At 41.2% G+C, this 21,279-nt stretch overlaps 1 protein-coding gene and 1 long non-coding RNA gene across 2 annotated transcripts; both read left to right on the top strand.

The window, feature by feature from the left end:
* On the top strand, positions 1–19,376 carry LOC138946835 (solute carrier family 49 member 4-like). Its single transcript, XM_070318245.1, has 7 exons — positions 1–639; positions 872–962; positions 4,496–4,659; positions 7,849–8,008; positions 14,223–14,382; positions 18,311–18,518; positions 19,129–19,376. Exons 1-7 carry the CDS (start codon positions 216–218, stop codon positions 19,374–19,376), a joined length of 1,455 nt encoding a protein of 484 aa, XP_070174346.1. The 5' UTR covers positions 1–215.
* Positions 5,734–7,541, top strand: LOC138947069 (uncharacterized). Its single transcript, XR_011449540.1, has 3 exons — positions 5,734–5,806; positions 6,758–6,819; positions 7,324–7,541. It is a non-coding gene; the product is annotated as an uncharacterized lncRNA (long non-coding RNA).
* Positions 19,377–21,279: the final 1,903 nt, after the last annotated feature.

The raw sequence follows: 21,279 nt of genomic DNA, 5'->3' as shown, positions 1-21,279 counted from the left end.
CCGTCAACATGAAGACAAGCTGACGAAAACATATCTTTGTATCAATATTTCAGAAAGAACACAACCCAACCTTGGTTGAACTTGCATTTGTGTATAAAACAACATGAAGATAAGCTGACGAAAATATCTCTTTCTAAACACCAACATTCGGCAACGAAAACACTCCAACCTTGCTTGACCTTGTACTTGTGAATGACACTCGACGATCACACAAAATGGACGCTGACGCCAAACAACCGCTCCTCAACTCCCCTATTACCGACGCCGACCACGTCAGCAGCGCCTGCAGCACGCCAGGCTACAACACCATCAGCGCTTCAGGGCCGCAGCTGTGCCACTCTCCCCCCACCTACCACACCCTCTCCTCCTCCTCCAACATCCAGAGCCCCGACGACACGGAGCCGGAGGGCAGGGCGGAGGGGGAGACGAGGGTCTACAGACGACGCTGGTACGTGCTCATGGTCTACTCCCTGCTGTCAGCCACCCAGGGTGGGGTGTGGAACTCGTGGGGACCCATCGCAGTCACGGCGGAGGACGCTTTCGGGTGGACGGATGCCACGATTGATTTGCTGAGCAACTGGGGTCCCATCGCTTTTCTCGTGTCCGGCATCGTCTTCTCCTGGATGATGGACGTTAAAGGTGGGTGTACATCTCCGTCAGCACGGACAAAAATGCTTCTTAAAATGTGTTATTCGGAAAACCTGGTGACGTAGAATACAACAGAATAAATTGGGACCACGCAACGAGCTGTTCCTATACCAAGTACTTTCATTTGCCTCCAAACAGGAGTTGCTCTATGCAGGTGCTTTCAAGATCAAATGTGTTAGTTTATGTATGCCTTCCGAGTAGTACGCTTTTAATGTGTTGACAGGTTTGAGAATGTCCTGCGTCATCACTGGGTTTCTGGTAGCAGCGGGAACAGGTCTGAGGTGTATCACATTCAACACCCCGGCAGTCACGTGGTAAGATAACTTTGACATCATTTTCACGAGTTTTCATTCATAACCAGCTGGTTAGAAACTTTGTCAAAGTATTTTACCCAAGTTGATTTACTTAATGAATGGTTCAAGTCCAGTTTCTTGCAGTTGAATGTAGGCAAAACAAAAGAAATGATTTTTGGAGGAAAGAGTGATGTGTGTTGTCCCAAAAAAGTAAGAATAAGCGATAAGGAAGTTGAACTTGTGGACACATTCAAATATCTTGGGGTTTCAATTGACAATAAGCTGACTTTTAGTGATCATGTTCATGCTGTTTATAAGAAAGCTCAGCAGCGACTTTTTCTTCTCAGGAAGCTTAAATATTTTAATGTCAACCAAAGTGTTATGGAACGTGTGTATCGCAGTTTGATTGAAAGCATTCTTACTTTTAACATTGTGACATGGTGTGGTACCATAAATGTAACAAGTCGCGTAAGGCGAAAATACAATATTTAGTCAAGTAGCTGCCATTTTTCAGCAAGACCGTATACTCGTAGCATCGTCAGTCCACCGCTCATGGCAAAGGCAGTGAAATTGACAAGAAGAGCGGGGTAGTAGTTGCGCTAAGAAGGATAGCACGCTTTTCTGTACCTCTCTTTGTTTTAACTTTCTGAGCGTGTTTTTAATCTAAACATATCATATCTATATGTTTTTGGAATCAGGAACCGACAAGGAATACGATGAAAGTGTTTTTAAATTGATTTGGACAATTTAATTTTGATAATAATTTTTATATATTTAATTTTCAGAGCTTGTTTTTAATCCGAATATAACATATTTATATGTTTTTGGAATCAGCAAATGATGGAGAATAAGATAAACGTAAATTTGGATCGTTTTATAAAGTTTTAGTTTTTTTTACAATTTTCCGATTTTTAATGACCAAAGTCATTAATTAATTTTTAAGCCACCAAGCTGAAATGCAATACCGAACCCCGGGCTTCGTCGAAGATTACTTGACCAAAATTTGAACCAATTTGGTTGAAAAATGAGGGCGTGACAGTGCCGCCTCAACTTTCACGAAAAGCCGGATATGACGTCATCAAAGACATTTATCAAAAAAATGAAAAAAACGTTCGGGGATTTCATACCCAGGAACTCTCATGTCAAATTTCATAAAGATCGGTCCAGTAGTTTAGTCTGAATCGCTCTACACACACACACACACGCACACACGCACATACACCACGACCCTCGTTTCGATTCCCCCTCGATGTTAAAATATTTAGTCAAAACTTGACTAAATATAAAAAGAAACAAGGCTTAACTGCACCGCATTGTTGCGACGGCCAGCAAACTTGTAGGGCAAACCCAGCGACAGCTGACCAGTCTCCACCAAGCTGCCATTAAGCGGAAAGCTATCAAAATTGTCCGTAATCCGATCCATCCTCTCAACCATTGTTTTGACATTCTCCCTTCAGGTAAACGTTATAATAATGGAAGGGCGCTGGTTCTGAGCGACGCTTAGTTCTCGAGATAGGTGTGACCACATGACGTCATTTATACTTTCGTCATCGAAGATCTTTCGTATTTCAATCAGTGTCATTTCCCAGTTCTGTGTTCTGCGGTCGTTTTGACCGACTTGACAAGTTGAGAAAACCAATGACACTTCATTTTTGCGAAGCAACTGAATGTGACAAGAAAAGAAAGCGTGCAGAAGTATGTTTGGGTCCTGCGAGACTTTATGACCAACGATTTCTCCCTTGGAAGTAAATGAAGATGTCTGCTTTTCGTCTGCTGTGAAGGTAGGAAGATTTTACAGCGCACACGGTAAATTGCAAGTCGTATTGGACAAGAATTTTGTTATTCTTCTTTCTTCGAAGTACCATAGATTTGTTCTTGGCCATATTTTCGACCTGTGCATCGTTATATTATGGGAAAAACACGTTTGAACGCAAATTCGCAAAGTAATTTTGATCATTTGCTCCGGAACTGCAACGTCGATTTGCTAAAACAAAGAATTCTGGCTCAATATGCGGGAACATGCTGGTAGTGTCATATTTTTTAAATGGGTGTGGAAGAACTGCTCATATTTAACATAGCACTTCGGCCCTGTTCTTTATTACGTCACACCCAAAACCGTTATTTGTTTTGGGCGACGCAGCATTATAAGGTCCCTTTGGCACGCAAAAAACAGTTTAAAAAGTCATTCCTTCCTTCCGCAATCACTATTTTAAATTCTTCTCGCATCACGTAGAGGCTGGTCAGCAGGGGAAAAAACACAAATGTGTGTGTGTGTGTGTGTGTGTGTGTGTGTGTGTGTGTGTGTGTGTGTGTGTGTGTGTGTGTGTGTGATTGCGTCTATGAACAGTGTACATTTTTGATCAGTTTACAAATCCTAATCTGTGATATTTGTAATGTGATTGCTCTGCTGTGAAACCCAACTCCTGTGATATGAGAGGGTAAATTTACATAGATTCTACATAGTGCAATATTATATTTGAGTGTGATAGTCTTAATAGACGTGTTACCTTATTTAGATTTTATCTGTACATTTATTCAATTCTTCTTCTGCGTTCGTGGGCTAAAACTCTCCCGTACACTCGTGTTTTTGCACGAGTGGATTTTTACGTGTATGACCGTTTTTACCCCGCCATTTAGGCAGCCATACGCCGCTTTCGGAGGAAGCATGCTGGGTATTTTCGTGTTTCTATAAGCCACCGGACTCTGACATGGATTACAGGATCTTTTCCGTACGCACTTGGTCTTGTGCTTGCGTGTGCACACGACGGGGGATAAGGCACTAGCAAGTCTGCACATAAGTTGTCCTGGGAGATCGGAAAAATCTCCACACTTAACCCACTAGGCGACCGCGGCCGGGATTCGAACTCACGACCTTCCGATTCAGAGGCCGACGTCTTACCACCCCGCCACAGCGTACTAAATACTCTGTTTCGCGATACGAATTGCGAAAATAAACACTTTTTTGTTCGGCTCTACTTCTTCACTTCTTTCACTTCCGCCACACAAAAGCAGCGCTTTTCTGCACAGCGCTTTTCTGCACAGATAGTACATCTAAGTATTGCAATTCGTGTACAAAATCCCTCCCATCTTCAAAATATTGCCACTAATAATATACTACCCCTCCTATCGTAAATATTCTGCATCAAATTTGGTGGGCATATTCAGGTGGACCCCGGGCACAAACTGGTGGATGAAAATTTTCAACACGTGCTCTAAGCCGGCGAACCGCCACGCTGCATACTCTGTCTCGCGATTCACCCGGCGAAGCCGGGTATTCCTCTAGTAGTCAATATGCAACTAAGCTCTGTAATTGCGAATTGCATAACGAAAAGTCTTTACACACTTGAAAAAAAGGCACATGCTAAAAATTTACTGAACTCGCTAATATGATGGTAGATCTGCACATTGCACCTAAACACGCACACACATGGATAGCGCGACTCTGTTGCTGTTAGCTTTCCACTGGGAGGAAGCGACCGAAATTTTCCAGCGATGTGACAATAAAGTACATGTAATGAAAATGAAAAAAATAAATGTCGACACCTTTCCAACAGGCTGACACACGTGGGCCAGTTTCTCAACGGTCTGGGCGGACCTGTTGCCATGGCAGCCCCTCCCATCCTGTCCGCTGTGTGGTTTCCTCCCGAAGAGAGAACAACGGCCACTGCCATTGGAACCGTCCTCAACTACTTGGGTGTTGCTGCCTCCTTCGTCATGGGTTGGTTCCGGCTGTTTTTTTCTCTCAAAAATTAACCCATTGACTGCAACAATACTTGTCATATAACACAACCACTTGTCTTGTGTGTGTGTGTGTGTGTGTGTGTGTGTGTGTGTGTATGTGTGTGTGTGTGTGTGTGCGTGCGTGTGCGTGTGTGTGTGTAATTGTTGTTTATATTGATGTGTTTTAATGGTATTATGTGTTCAGCCACAATGTAATTTCTCTTTCGAGATAATAAAGTATTATTGTATTGTAATTTTTTGCTATCATCAGAAATATTCTGACAAGGAAAACAACCGCTGTCTATTGCCATTGAATTGCTCAAAGATGATTTATTGTCTCCCCTGGATATGGTCTAAAAATTATTGTCATAGCTTTTGTGTTATGATTTTGTAATTGATGTTTTTAACTAGATTCTTCCGGCAATCAATGGGTTAAAGCACAATTATTAAGTAAAGACCGCGTACTATCATCAAAATCACTGTTCGAATTATGAGAGCAATCAAGCAAAGAAATGGTTAAATACAAATAACAATGAAGCTTCGACCCCCTTCAAGTGCCCTACTAAAAAAAGAAAGTCTCTTCAAATTCGCAATTTGAGTTTGATATATGAATTGACCCATTATCAAAGCTGGCCTGTGCACCTATCATTTCCATCTTCATATTTGTTGTCGCAAGTATTCCTATTTATGGGTTGAGACATGAAATAAAACAACCCTGAGTTCTGAGTCTCAACTTGAGGAAAACATAAAGCATGGGGTCATCTCCAGATAATTTAATTACAGCGTGTCCATACAAAAAAAGATGGATGCACATTTAAACAAAAAGAGGACACAGCAGTAACCAGATTAGTAGTGTCTTTATCAATATTACGGCCGCGACAAACTGCCTTCTTCGGGATGGTATGTTGAAAGTACGGCATGACGGCTCGTGACGTACAGTGTATTATATTGTCACGATGAATTATTAATCTTGGGATGGATCTCAGGTCGTTTTCTAAAATTGATTGGTTTGCCCAGTGTCCATTCATTGTGTCTGATTTCATTGTACACGACTGTTTTTCTTGCCGAACAGGGCCGTTGCTGGTACCGTATCAGGCGTATGTTCCGTCAACTAATTCCACAAACACCTCCTCCTTTCACATGAGGTCAGTCAGCCTGTTGTAGTCCATTTTATTATCTGACGATTGCTTTCTTTTGTCTTCACTTAAACGTTTAATAAACTTACCTTTCTTTTCTTTTGTTTGTATATAGATATATTTTGTGACGTTAGCAGTCTGTCTGTTTTGGATTTCAATTGTAATGTCCGTTTGAGTTACATCTGAGACCTCAGCCCACGATACTGGCTCCGCATAACTCGTTTTCTGATGTCGATTGTGTTGAGACCTCAGCCCACCATACTGGCTCCGCATAACTCATTTACTGATGTCGATTGTGTTGAGACCTCAGCCCACGATACTGGCTCCGCATAACTCATTTACTGATGTCGATTGTGTTGAGACCTCAGCCCACAATACTGGCTCCGCATAACTCATTTACTGATGTCGATTGTGTTGAGACCTCAGCCCACAATACTGGCTCCGCATAACTCATTTACTGATGTCGATTGTGTTGAGACCTCAGCCCACGATACTGGCTCCGCATAACTCATTTACTGATGTCGATTGTGTTGAGACCTCAGCCCACGATACTGGCTCCGCATAACTCATTTACTGATGTCGATTGTGTTTAGACCGCGTTCTCCCCTACCACACCGAAAGGGGAGACGTTTTTTTTGTTTTTGTGTCTGTCTTTATTAAAAGTTAATGTGTCGACGCCCCCCTCCACCCCCAAAAAAGAAACAGACAAACAGAAAACAACAACAGCAGCAGAAAGGTGTTTGTCTCCTTGTGTTTGTTTGTTTGATTGTTTGTCGCTCGTAGCATCTCCGTCTTTTTTTTCGATGAAACGACTCTCGAACTGATATATAGCTAAGTATACGTATTACTATATATATATAATACTCATGATATATATGCATGTAGGGTTGTGTAACTTTAAGCTGTTGATACTTTTCACCCGAATGTTTGACTCATTAAATTATTTTCTGTTCTTGGTAGTTCTGACCTCAGCTTTTCAAAACACAACTCAAGTATGATTCTTGGCAGCAAAGCTGAAAATGGTGAGAGTTTATCTACTGCAATTTATTTGTGTGTTGCTGCTCTTTTCGTTACTTGAATCGATAGGTGTGTGTGTGTGTGTGTGTTTGTGTGTTTGTGTGTGTGTGTGTGTGTGTGCATGGTTGCGTGCGTGCGTGCGTGCGTGTGTGCGTGCGTGCGTGCGTGCGTACGTGCGTGTGTGCGTGCGTGCGTACGTAGGTACGTGCGTGCGGGCGTGTGTGAGTGTGTTTGTGTGGATTTTTTTTAGTTGTTGATGTTTATGATTCACCCACGATATTCTTTGAATGAACGCAAATTTAGAAGTTTTAGTTTTAGTTTTAAACATTATTGTAGATTTGATAAAGCATTGCAATGGTGTCTTGTTTATAATCGTGTTCTTAAAATCGCTTTTGGTAATTTGTTAGTGTGTACGATACACCGACGATGTTTCACAAATCAGCTTCATCCAGATTTTGCCAATTATTTCTTTTTTAAAAGGTCCCTCTTTCTTCGATATTTTGTTGCAGCAACGGAAAGAATACACAAGGAAAAGAATGGAATAGCGCTGTACATGTACATTGGTGAGACCACAATATTATACACCCTGTTCAGGTAGTAGAGATTGCTTGGTGTCTTGCTGTCAGTGACTTGGTGTGGTTTCTTTACATCAACTGTGTGTTCCTTGCCTTGTAAATAATCTTGTGCCCAAAAGTCAAAAGTCAAAATATCGGACCCTATTGTCCCGCTGAATACACGATAGGGGTGTATATTGCTATTTTGACCTAGATATGGTATATTGCAAAATGTAAGTGTTTGCTTTGATGCGGTTTGTTTCTGAAGAGAGCATACGAACTTTCTTCGCGCATGTTTATTGCGCATAACACTACTGCCCTCCCGGCCCATCCGAACAACACAGCGGATTTCGTGCTCAACAAAGTTTGAGGTTTTTCGCCTGTATATAAAACTAAAACAAACTAACAAAAAACATTTCTAGTGTTGTCCTTATGTTTGCAGTAAAGTCTTACGTCCTGTGTGTTTTATGACTAATGTTTGATGGACAATGAATTTTCTGTCAATGACAGAGGGAGGATGGTCGGCGGCCATTTTCCTGATGTTGCTGCTCTACTTCCCCAGCAAGCCCCCTCTCCCTCCCTGTCCTTCCGCCGCCATACCACGCGAAAACTTTGTGCAGGGACTCAAACACCTGCTGACGTAAGTATTTCTCAAACACAGTGACTTATCATTCAGGGAATTTAGTTCTGCAAGTACCTTTTTAAGCCGCCATTATATGGGGCTTACTGGATTTGGTCTGTTTGTTTGTTTGTTTGAGAAGGGCGGGCGGGTGCGGTCGATGTCTTACAAACAAGTCGGGTAAGACTTGTATCTCTAGGTCAATTAAGCTCAAATTTCGTGAAATTGTAAGGAATAGGGTTACACGGGTGTATGCAAAAAATTACATTCCTAACGAAAGTCAAACGGAAGATATTGGCTAAAACGCTTTTACAAACCGAACCAAGGGACGAAATCCACTGGCAGGAGCATAGGTTATGCGGGAATTCCCGCATGTTACTCCCCTTAGAAACCGACAGGAATCCGTGTCGTTGGTTTTGTTCAATTTCATTTTACGTGCTCCGATATTTAAATGCTTAGTTGGGCGGTAACAGTGAAGTTTGTTTTATTGGTGTGTGTGGTTCCGTGGTACGGACTCGTTTGCCAAATAATGTTTTGGTCTTATGTTATTATTGTTGTTTTTCAGTTTTTCATCGCAATCGTCTACCATGTCACCACGTGTAAAGAGCTCGGTCAATAGTTTTTTTAATTGTTTATTAATTCATTCATTTAATTTGTTTTATTTTAATTGTTCATTAATTTATTCATTTAATTTGTTTTAATTAATTCTTTCTTAAATTTATCAATTTACTTCTGCACTCCTTTGTGGCTCTCCTTTTCATTTTATTTTAATTTGTTTTTAATTTGTTTTTAAATTTAATTTTTTCATACTTTTTTTTAAATTTCCTTTCTCGCTCTCTCTTTTATTTTTATTTTATTTTTGTAATTCTAATTTTTTTTCAATCATTTAAAAAAAAATTTAATTCTTTTAATTTTTTTATCAGTGTCAAAAGTTAGACACGGTCAACTGGTTTTGCTCTGAGTGAGTGCAGGTGACCTCAATTAGCTGAGGGTGACACCTCTCTGCCCACAGAGGGGCTGGGGAGGGGAGGGGAGACAGGGGGTAGGGGGTGGGATGATAGTCTGCTGGAAGTGAAAGATCTCTGGTTTTATGAGTGTCAAAAGTTAGACACAGTCAACTGGTCTTGCTCTGAGTGAGCGCAGGTGACCTCAATTAGCTGACGGTGACACCTCTCTGCCCACAGAGGGGCTGGGGAGGGGGGGGGGAGTGAAAGATCTCTGGAGGTAATGAAGAGGTGTACTCTTCGAGTAATAGTGCCTTCTGTTACTGGAAGCATATATAACAACCCTGCACCAAGGGTTAGAAGCGTGAAAATTGGTACAAGTGTACCATATGTCATGCAGATTCCAGAAATCGAGGGAAGGTTCTTTGATTTCAACCAGAAGTGACTGTAATTAAGTATTAAATAGGTCACCATGACCCATTTCCACAAATATCCTGCATAGACAAGTAAAACTTCAATTATTAGTACCACCTTAGTTTATGTAATGCAGATTGAAAGAAATGGTAGTGAAAACGTACATAGCAACCGGAAATGACCGATTATGCAACAAATAGGTCAACATGACCCATTTTCACTATTGTCCTGCATAGAGAAGTAAAACTTCAATTACTGGTACCTGCTTATTCTATGTATCGCAGATTACTAGAACTAGAAGTGAAATGCATAAATCTCGACCGGAAGAGACTGATTATGTATTAAGTAGGTCACCTTGGCCTTGTGATACACACAAAACTGCAGAAAGAAGTAGAAATGCAATATTTTACACCGGATTACCTCCAGTCATACAGATTCAGGAAATTGAAGGTAAAACCATTGATCTCAACTAGAAGTTATTATTACCAAGAAAGAAATTAGTCAATCTGACCCAGTTTCAGTGAATTTCTCCTTCTGTCCCAAACGTTTGGTTTCTGATCATGAAACATCTCAAATTACAGCAAAGTATATGCTAGCAATGATGAAGACCGATTTCAGGGGAATCTTGTACTGCCCACATATGGTTTTGTTGTCAAAAAAATCAGCTACAAAAGTCGTGAGTCAATCTCCATGCTAAAATGTCGCTGCTAGAGAAAACCAGGAAGTGAATGATGCGTCGTATTTTCCTTGCTCAATGGTGAGAACTTTTTGGGCGGTTTCAACCACAGACGGAGGCATTGCGTTCCGAGTGTCCAAGACTATGAGCAAGCCGCTGTCTTCTTCAAATGGGTTGCCTATGCCCTCGAAGCTTGACACCAATGACTGTACTTTCTCTCTGAACTTCAGTTTGACACTTGAGATCTGATCGTGATGGTCAAACCGAGGAGTCTGCAAATCGAGAGGACCAATTCAAGGACGCACAGCTCCAGTTGAAGGACGAGGAACCAGTAGACAAACTGAGGTTGGTCTTGCTTCGTTTTGTTGCATCACTCCTCGAAACTGATGGGAGAATCACATGATTGAGCGTACTTTGAGAAGGCCTTGTGCTGCAGGATATTACCTGGTGGGCATGTCTGATTCTTGGCACGTGACTGACTTTGATGACAGAATCTGATGTACCGCAGGATGGGATTCCTGAGGTGACGTTGGTCCTCCCACTACCGTCAAGCCAGTCACCAAGGGACTTTAACGCCGCCATCATGACAAAGACTTAAAAAACTTTCTCTCCGTGTGTGTCAGGAAATTTCTACAGAATTTCTTTTGCCCATAGCAAAGAGTGGTTGATCCATTGCTACAGCAGGCGTCTGCCCAGGGTTTAGTTTCTTGATTGCCAAAGCGATGACATACATTGCGTGTTTTATTAATACCATTGTGTGAGCATTTTTGACCAAGAGTGGTAGCAGAGCAATGGTTGCAGCAGACTGAGCTGGTTCTTCCTGATGCACAGCGTGAAAAGCTAACCTTGATACAGGGTGGTCAGCATAACAGTACTCCCCGATTGTTTTTCTGCAATGTTCCAGCCACGTGTATTCTGTTGTATGACTGATAGTTTCAGGACGAATGGTTACCTGTAGGTTTGTGCTACAAGGCGGCGGGAATTGATCATCCTTAGCGAAGGCAAGAGGGACGATGTCTGTGTACCAAACTGGACACTGGGCAACATATGTCCTTCCTTTGACTGACCGGTTCAATATGTAAATAAAACTTTGCCAACGATCAGAATCTTTCACACCATTCTGTATCCCGTGGAAAGACTCAGTTGATGTTGTAGAACTTAGGTGAACATGTCGTCAGTCATTTGAGGAGGAACCACAACGTCATTTTCCTCAAATATCTTGCAGGCAGTGTTTGCTATGTCTGTGGATATTGTCAGCACACGACTGTAGGAGATTCCCATACCAAGAGTGTGCATAGTGTCAACAAGGTCTTTCTTCCTGGTCGGCGAGTGCACCTTCAGGCCAAGGTACACTGGTAGTCGTGACTCGTGTCCGTGACTGTGCCTTGGGTGTGCAGTCCTACTTATAGGTGTCTTTTTCTTTGCGTTGAAAGCTAGGCGTTGAGCCATCGTCAAGACAACTTGGCTTTGCAAGGGTTGTTTGTTTGTACAGTCCATTGTTTCAGGGCCATGTAGTATCATGCTAACCACAGCTTATATCAAAATATACAGCAATGTTTTGACATCCACGCTTGAAGGTTCCATTGAATGTGTTTGAGAGTTTGAATATTTCTCTGCGTATGAGTTGTGCAGCTTTTGCAAAATGCAGCACTTCTGAATCTTGTGAACAGGCTTCATTGATTGTATCTCCTGTGTATTTGTCAAACATCAGGACATGATATTCTCGACCTTGATATTGCTGCAACAAAGTACACAGACAAACAATAAGTAACAAGAACTTAGCTTGATCGAATGTTTCAAGCGAATGATTCGCTTGGGACTTTCCCAACAAGCGGCCGAAACATTCGATCAAGCTAAGTTCTTGTTTGTAATTGTTTGTCTGTGCACTCTAAAGACCGTTCGGTCGATATATTTGTGACTGTAACGTATTGTTTTGTCAATAACAAACGTTCCGAAAACCTACCTTTTTTGGGTTTTTTATTCTGAAATGTGGAACTTTGGCAGTCTCTTTGTTTTTGGATTTATTTAATCTCGTGTCAGTTCGTGTTTGACACAGAACACACAGGTACCAGTATTGCTGCAGATTCTGTTGTAGTGACAGACTAAGAGTTTGGTACATATGACGCAGAGTCGTGTCTGTATTTTCGTTTATTCTTTGATATCATGCTTGACAGTCGCGGGCGGATCATTCACACAATATCATCATCACTGGAGGAGAGTAATGCCCCGTTTTAAACAGAAGCAGCAATGTCCCTTTAGTACATTGTCAAAAGTCCAGTTGTACAGGTTCATTGCCTCCAGCAAACGGTTTGGATAATCATTTATTTACCCGATGTACATGTCTAATGACTCTAAGTGATATGTTTGTTCAACATTGTTATCCGATTCAGAATTTATTTCTAATGCGGACGACATGTTGTATGTTGTTAGTCTCAAACTGTCTTCTTGTTGTTGCTTTTGCATATGTATTTTGCTTGTTGTTTTTTTCTCATTCGTTTTCCCTTCTACAGTTCCCCGTATCGTCCGCCAAACCAAATATCATATTGCTTTTAAGAGCTCGTTTATAAGCTTTGCTTGTTGTGATCCATTTACTAATTGATGGTATACGGTTTTGTTGTATGTAATTTTGCTGAATAAAATTGTTTAAACCAAAAGTCAACAACAAATAATTACCGAATTACAAGTAATTCCAATGTTTACTAGAAACAAAACAATAAATACTCAACATTGTTAACATGCACCACGCCTTTATAAATAAAAATGCCCATGAAGATTAAAATATACTGGTGTGACAACTGTTGGCCTGCCATACATTGTACTCCGGAATGACCCCCACACTGCTAGCTTACAGGAAAACCTCTCTCACTGTAACACTCAAACTCTGTCTGCACTACATCTAATTGACTTTCACATACTGTTTACCGTTCAACACGACAGATTTGTGTGTCATATCGGAGATCTTGCTATGATTTATTTGCTTTGACGAGTTTATGTAATGGACAGGAAAGCTTCGCAATGTTTTTGAAATTTTACGGCATTACTTGAAATCGGTTTGGCTGATCTGCAAACGGACGACAAAGACTTCATGGTTTAAAAAAAAAAGTTATGGGTCTTCCAGACTGCCAATCAATCAAGTCAAACACCATCCCTGATACGTTATATACGCATACAAAAAACTGTATTCTGATTACTTTGCAAATAACCTTTAACATAGCAACCTGTTTCTCAAAACAAGCACCTTCCCCTGCTTGTTTGTGTCGATTGAGGTGTTTCCGGGCCGTTTCTATCTTCATCCTGATTAACGGTCGTTCAAAATTGCAAATGTCTTCACCAACATGCTCCACGGAAGTGCTAGACTTGCAGACCCGCCGAACCTTATCCACAGAATATATGTATTCTGTGACCTTATCTGCTCCCATCCGGTGTCAGATTCTGACGCGGCGCGGGCACCGCATCGCTTAATTTGTATGGTCGGCGATATGTGTCATTTATACTGAAACTAACGACTTTAATTAATTATTACACCTTCCACAGCCATATTTGGCAAACCTTCCCTTCATTGATTGTGTCAGTGTGACCTTTTCTTACGTTTGGCGAGGTAAGAACATTCTAACTCTCAGCGCAGCTTTGAAATACTAAAAAAAACTCGCTATAGCAAGGAAAGCGGTGTTGTGTTCGGGCGTCTCAGTGGTTAGTCGAGACTATCTATCTGAAATAAGGTCTCGGCGACGACTGTTGTTGTTAATCTGTTACTTTGATGCCGACAGCTCTGTCTGTCTGTCTGTCATTCTGTCCCCCCCCCCTCTCTCTGTCTCTGTCTCTGTCTCTCTGTCATTCTGTCTCTCCCCCCCCTCTCTCTCTCTTCCCTCTTTCTCTCTGTCTTTTTCTCGCTCTCTCTCAGTATGGTTGGAAACTGTTAAGCGTGACTTAAGGTCGCGGATTAGGTCACAGGTCAACTGTTTGTGCAGAGACGGTATCCATGTCCTACCCCGTGTCACCATGGGCGGCTTTTTTGTCCGTTAAGGTCAATTCTTGTTTTCTTCTTTTTTTTCTTTTTTTTTTTTGGGGGGGGGGGGGGGGGTAGTCTGATTTCCGAGTCCTGAAAATGTTTGTTTTTTTCTTTGATTTATCAAAACCTGCTTCAAGTAACTGTAGCATCGTTTGTCAGAGTAAATGATTTTTGCATGAGCTGAATTTGTCACACGAACACGAATGTAAAAGGTTTCGTACACTTTCTTTTTTTACGATGCAGGTGCGGTCAGATTTGGTTGGTAGCTATCGTCTATGGGATATCTACAGGAACTCTTTCATGCTGGTCAAGTGTTCTTGACGTCATTCTGAAGCCGCACGGTATTGGTGAGGTCAGTATGATGTAATCCGCACATTGTATAGTCATCCTGAAGCCATTTGGTATTTATAAGGTTAGTATGACGCGGTAGACCGGCACGGTTGGCCTAGTGGTATGGCGTCCGCCCCGTGATCGGGAGGTCGTGGGTTCGAACCCCGGCCGGGTCATACCTAAGACTTTAAAATTGGCAAGCTAGTGGCTGCTCCGCCTGGCGTCTGGCATTATGGGGTTAGTGCTAGGACTGGTTGGTCCGGTGTCAGAATAATGTGACTGGGTGAGACATGAAGTCTGTGCTGCGACTTCTGTCTTGTGTGTGGCGCACGTTATATGTCTCCTTCCGACAGCAGTCTCAAATTTTCGACTTGTTTTGTCCTTAGAACGATGTCTTTATCATAACTGTGAAGAACACAACGGAGATCATTGTCGAGGACGGCCAATCTGCAATCATTTTCGTCTCGCGAACACTGATCTCAAATTTAGATCAGTACTCGCGAAAAACATAATTATGGGAGATAACTCTGTATTCATGTTTTGATAGATTCGAGCAATAATTTAGCATGCTGTCAGAGAGAAACTGGCGATAGCCGTGGAGCGATGATTATCAGAATGCACCTTAATGTACTTTTCTTCCACAAGCTTGCTTCTTTGGCTGTTCACACTGAAAAAGAATACAATATCTCAAGTGCTGTATGTGGTCAACTAATTGTGATACGTGTTGTTTGTGTGTTTGCTTGTCTACTTTAATTTGTGCTTTGTTTTGTTACTCTTATTTACTGCATTACTGGTTTGGCTGTATGTGTTGAAAATAAATTTAGATTGTGAATACAGGTAATATTTTAACGTCAAAAAATAAGTATTAAACGTTACCCACAAAAATAAAACAATAACCTAATTAATAGTAGTCGTCATCACCATCATCATCATCAGCAGCAGCAGCAGCAGCATCGTCGTCGGTGCATCATCATCATCATCATCATTATCATCATCATCATCATCATCATCATCATCATCATCATATTCAACGTCATCAACGTCGTCATCATCATCATTTGGTTTAAGCGTGTTTTATTCAATTTCTCATACACACGTTTCAAACAATAACAACATTAAGAACGTTTAACAAGCAGATTGCTTATGGACACGTTCTTGAAATGATAATCAATACACATTCCAATAGCAAAACATGGTGAACAAGTGATAGCTTCAACACTTATCTTGATAATCTTTAATTATATTTTATACAAATAAGATGAAGAGAGAGAGAGAGAGGGAGAGAGAGAATGCCTGGCTACATCAATTGCACAGTTAATATAATATCAGCCGAAGCGATTAGTTAACATAACATAGTCTTGTACAACAGAGAATATTTTCGTGTTCAAAGATATAGTTAAATCAGTATTTCCAAACAAGAGTGTTTTGCAGTCTAGAACGTGTGTTGGCAGACTATTGAATAAAATGGTTCTATGTTCTTTAAATATTTGACAGTGTAACAAGAAATGTTCAGAATCTTCCGGGCATGCTCCACACGTACATTCTAAATTATCAGAGAGGTGTCGGTTAACTAAGTCTTGTTGCAAATCGCTCATGTTTAATCTCAACCTGCTGTGAAATACCTGTGCCTGGCGGTTGCCTAAATAATAATACTGTGGAACAACAACATCTCCATCGGTCAAATACCTTTTAAATTCACCAACTGACTGCGTTTGTTGTATATTTTCTGGAAGATTATTCCACAAAGCTGTCGTTGAAGGAAAAAATGAAGATTTATATAACTCACTTCTGCACAATGGAACCTTACGTTCAAGAGGGCGTCGTCTGTGGTAAGGATTTACATCGGAAACCAGGATCGGCAGTTTGGAATATAAATATTCTGGGGTTAAACGATTTACAATTTTATAATACAGCAAAAGTTTATGACGACGTCGCCTTTCTTTCAGGGGCACAAAACCCGATTCGTTATACAGTTTTTGGTGGCTTGTGCCACGTACTGCACCTACAATGATTCGGATTGCATCGAGATGCAATGTCTCCAACTCGTCTGCCAAACACTGTGTACAGTTATCCCAAATAACGTCCGCGTAATCAAACAATGGTAACATAAAGGATTTATATATAACTTCAAGTGATTTTCTGTTTAAACGATGCTTGAATAAAACAAAACACGCAATTGACTTTCTACATTTAGCAATTAGACTTTTTATTTGGGAATCCCATTTACAATTACCTTGTAGAATGACGCCAAGGTGCTTGTGATTTTCAACATCAACTAAGTGTGCATCTTCGAAATACAATGGTGGAAGTAAAAAATTTTGTTGCCGACAAATGTCCAACAATTCTGTCTTTTGACAATTAAAAGTGACTTTTCATTCAGAAGCCCATGTGCGAATTTGATCCAAATCGGAATTCAAAATCTCTGCTCGTACATCATCGTTATCTAAACTTAAATACATACTCGTATCGTCTGCAAAGAGTTTCAACACTGATTCAAGACCAACACCAATATCGTTAATATAAATTAGAAATAAAAGAGGTCCTAAGACAGAACCCTGGGGGACACCAGCAGAAGGGGTGACATAACTTGATTTGGTTCCTTTCAGTACTACTGCTTGCCTGCGATCGCTCAAGTAATGTTCAAACCAAACAAGCAAGGGACCTTATACCTATCGCCTCAAGCTTGTGGAGCAGACCGCGATGCCAGACTTCATCAAAAGCTTTTGATACATCAAAAAATATTGCCTGTGACATAATGTTTTTATCAAGTGCTACACAAAAATCATCATATCTACTCAATAGTTGATAAACAGTCGAATCACCAGCAATAAAACCAGATTGGCAGTGTGTAATCAAATCATAATTTTGCAAATAACCAAATACACGGATTTGTATACATTTTTCGAGCACCTTCCCAATACAACTCAGCAAAGAGATTGGACGGTAGTTGGAACAAGCACTCCTATCGCCTTTCTTAAAAATGGGCGTAATGTGAGCAGTTTTCCAGACAACTGGAAAAACACCCTCAGACAAGGATCTGTTAAAGAGAACTGTAAGCGGTAAAACGATAACAGGTAATCCAACTACATCATTTCAGTATGAATAATCAGAGGAATTACAATAACGACATAGTACTTTGCGTGCAGGAAGAAGCAGGATGGATAGGTATCTATGCAACTTGTAGCGCTGCAATCGTATCGCTGATTGTGGCAAGGTAATTATCATTTACACCACTTCTTTTAACAATGTAGACCCTTACATCATCATCATCAATGCCATTAAGATCTAACAGTGTTCGTCCTCTAGAAAAACAGTGGGTGCCTTGTTTTAGGGGCGCCTTTTTCAGGACCAAGTCAATTATTGAAGCCATCGCGATATAACCTTGAATGGTTGAAAACGACGTTAAACACCAAATAAAGAAAGAAAGAAAGATTTATTGAAGCAAAGGCAAAGGGGAAGGAGCTTAAAACCTTGGGGGATGCCGACGAGTATTTCGAACAAGCATTTGACGCATTTTCTTGACCATCCACAGTTGGGGGTGGGGGCGAGGGGGGGTCATCCTAGGTGTGGTTTTTTTTCTCGTTAGTTGGGGGTGGGGGGTGTCAGATTTCGTAAAAAGAAGGGTCTTACGATGCTGTCAAACGCTTTGTTGAAGTCTGCTTTGTTGAAATTGAGTCTGTTGCTTCGTATGAGTGTGTTTGTTGTTGAGTTGTTGTGTTTTTGTGTTGTTGTTGTTGTTTTGTTGTTGTTGTTGTTGTTGGGGGTTGTTGTGTTTTGTAGTTTTTTTTGGCGGGGTTGTTGTAATAAAAAAAACAGTACGTTAACCTTAAATGTGTGTGGGTTACATAGAATATACAACATTATTTGCTGCTTAAATGTTGCAAACTTACATACTAGCTTGTCATCACACTGACAAATCTGTTACATTGAATAGCGTTTGTGGGTTGAAGTCCTGGTTTGGAAATGTTATCTCTCTTTTGAAGTGTGCTGCTCATCGTACAAGTATCACAAGAGCTTGGTTCATGCGTTTTTTCTCCAGTGTTGCTGACTTTTTCAAGCGCATTATGAAGTGGCTTTTCATCATTTTCTACATCAAAGGCACCGCGTCATTCGTCGTGTTTGCCTTGGCCACTATCAAGGTCATTCCATCATCTACAGGTATGATTACTTATTACAAGTTTGAAAAACTCATTGGAATAAAAACATAATTGTGTGAACTTCTACGTGTGTTTAGAGTGATCCTAAAAAAAACTATTGGACAGATCTTCATAAAACTTAACGTACAAATTCTTCCAGATGATATCCCAAGATATTTGTTCCCGCTTTTTTTAGATAGATGTCCTTGGTGACGTCATATTCGGCTTTAAGAAAAGTTGAGGCGGCATTGTGAAACCCTCATTTTCAACTAAATTGATTGAAATTGTGGTCAAACTCTATTTGACCCAGACCGGACTATGGGTTTGCTTTTCAGCTCGGAAAGCTTAAACATTATTTCATTAGTTAGTTCATTTATTTTGTCATTAAAACAGAATCAAAAATGATTGTATTGTATTCCTGATCTTTTCCTGAATCAAAAAATATATGTAATGTTTACTAAATGAGCTTAGAATTAAACAAAATCAGTCGATGCAAATTAGGTTTCTGCTAGTCAGGTTTCAGTAGTCTCTACGATGACTGATCCCAGGTTTTCAGTGTAGTTCTTTTCGTTCTAGGCAGAGAGATTGACAACATGTTTTGATATCCCTTGACCCGACTTGTTGATTCACAGTTCTGTTCTACACGACGATCATCGTGGGCAACACAGCGCTGAACGCAGCTGTTCCTCTCATCTTTGAGTTGGCGTGTGAACTGTCCTACCCCACAGGGGAGGGAACCACGATCGGTGTTCTCACCATCATGAACAACATCTCTGGCCTCATCTTTCTCCTCGTCTTCATGATTCCTGGAATTGGTGAGATTATACATTGTCCTTATTTGATTCATGAATGGCATGTCGTACCAATCATGAACAATTAACATCTGTGATCTCATTTTTCTCCTCGTCGTCATGATTCCTGGAATTAGTTATTATAAATAGTCCTTATTTGATTCATGAATGGCTTAGCTGCTACGATACTCAATAACCCCTCCCCCTCGCCTCAGCTCCCACACCCACACGCACACACACAGACGCACACCCATCCACACATGCACGCAAGCATGCACGCTCACACACACACACACACACACACACAATCACTCACACATACCCACACACAGACACACACACACACACACTCACAGTTACAACACGTGAAGTACGAATTTTGGGATACAAAGCATGGGGGCCTCTTTATTCATTTATATTCCACATTGAATAAACACTGACACATGACCTTCAGGTCAATGTTCACCCGAGACATTTGCCAAAATGGAACACAAAAACATACAAGACAAAACATGAAGCTGTCAGAAACAGTTCATTAATTATGAATACATGTACATACGAATCACATATCTATTTCACAAACAAAAGAACACCGAATAGAGCCCCCAGAACCAAATATATAATGAGTACATTCGAGACCTAAGTCTCCTGTTTAGAGTATTTAAGACATGCAATAAAAAGCTAACCATAATGCAGCAGACTTCGCGGCAGATATTGCGACACCTGTACAAAGGAGGTGATGGGGAAGGTGGTGGGTTCGAATTGAAATTGCTGCTTTGCTGTAGCGCGGCTGGCGACTGAGTGACCTACAACTAACCCTCAGTTCCCTCCAGTTCCAGAGTTTCACCCTCCCTTCCTCAGTGACCACTTTCTCACGCCCACGCATACCCACCATCCGCACTCTACCTGCCCTCCCCTCCCCGCCGCTACCCCTGCTAGCCGACAACTGTCAGATTACTTAATTCTTCCGTTCCCATCCCTCTGCCCTAGATCTTACCCCCCCCCCTTCCTCTGACCGTGAGAACTCTTACAGCTAAACTGCAATTTTACAAATTTTCACTTAGCTGCTACGATACTCAATAACCCCTCCCCCTCGCCTCAGCTCCCACACCCACACGCACACACACAGACGCACACCCATCCACACATGCACGCAAGCATGCACGCTCACACACACACACACACACACACACACACACACACAATCACTCACACATACCCACACACAGACACACACACACACACACACACTCACAGTTACAACACGTGAAGTACGAATTTTGGGATACAAAGCATGGGGGCCTCTTTATTCATTTTTATTCCCCCCTCTGCTTCTTTACCTCTGTAAACTTGTAGGGGTAGTTATTTTTCGATAATGACCCAGCAACCAAACAAATAACGACCCAGCAACAGCCTGAATCCTCGATAGTGCAATGGGTTGAGAGGTTGTTCTGTTTCGGAACTACTTTTTGCGACTGAAAAGTTCCGAACGCTCTAATGTACGAAGTATACATCTCTGGAGCAAACAATACAAACATACCGCATTTAAATTAACAACTACAGGCCTGAACACATGAATCTCCATATAAAATCCATGAGTTCGGTTGTTTTCTGAATCTCATCTGCCGGGCTCAAGCCGTTCATCACAAGCAATTTCCCAAGGCAAGTAACTCATACTTTGTCTAGCGACAAGAGTAGTTCCCCTTCTTTTCACTCAGTTCCTTCGACAACAGACTGCAATCCGACGGTCAGTTTTCAACAATATTTCATTTAATAAACAGATCACACGCAACCAAATGCACACATCTCATCAATTTAAACAACATAAAGGGGTTTCATACACTATTTTCCCCAGAAAACTGAACTTCATACAGTTTTTAACGTTGGAACACGGGTGCAAAAGTTCGTCTGCTAGTCCCATTTGACGAAAAAACATTATCCTTAGCGATACCAAAACATATACAGAACACACAATATCTGCCTTTGCCGCCA

The sequence above is a fragment of the Littorina saxatilis genome, linkage group LG14 (genome assembly GCF_037325665.1).
Source record: "Littorina saxatilis isolate snail1 linkage group LG14, US_GU_Lsax_2.0, whole genome shotgun sequence".
Lineage (NCBI taxonomy): Eukaryota > Metazoa > Mollusca > Gastropoda > Littorinimorpha > Littorinidae > Littorina > Littorina saxatilis.
Note: the sequence above shows the minus strand (reverse complement) of the source record. Positions and strands in the feature narration are given on the sequence as shown.

Bases quoted from the DNA above. Each gene is read 5' to 3' on its own strand.
- LOC138946835 (XM_070318245.1), top strand. From the start codon at position 216: ATGGACGCTGACGCCAAACAACCGCTCCTCAACTCCCCTATTACCGAC. The intron at 963-4,495 runs GTAAGATAACTT...CCTTTCCAACAG, and splicing joins AACACCCCGGCAGTCACGTG to GCTGACACACGTGGGCCAGT. The intron at 4,660-7,848 runs GTTGGTTCCGGC...TGACTAATGTTT, and splicing joins TGCTGCCTCCTTCGTCATGG to GATGGACAATGAATTTTCTG.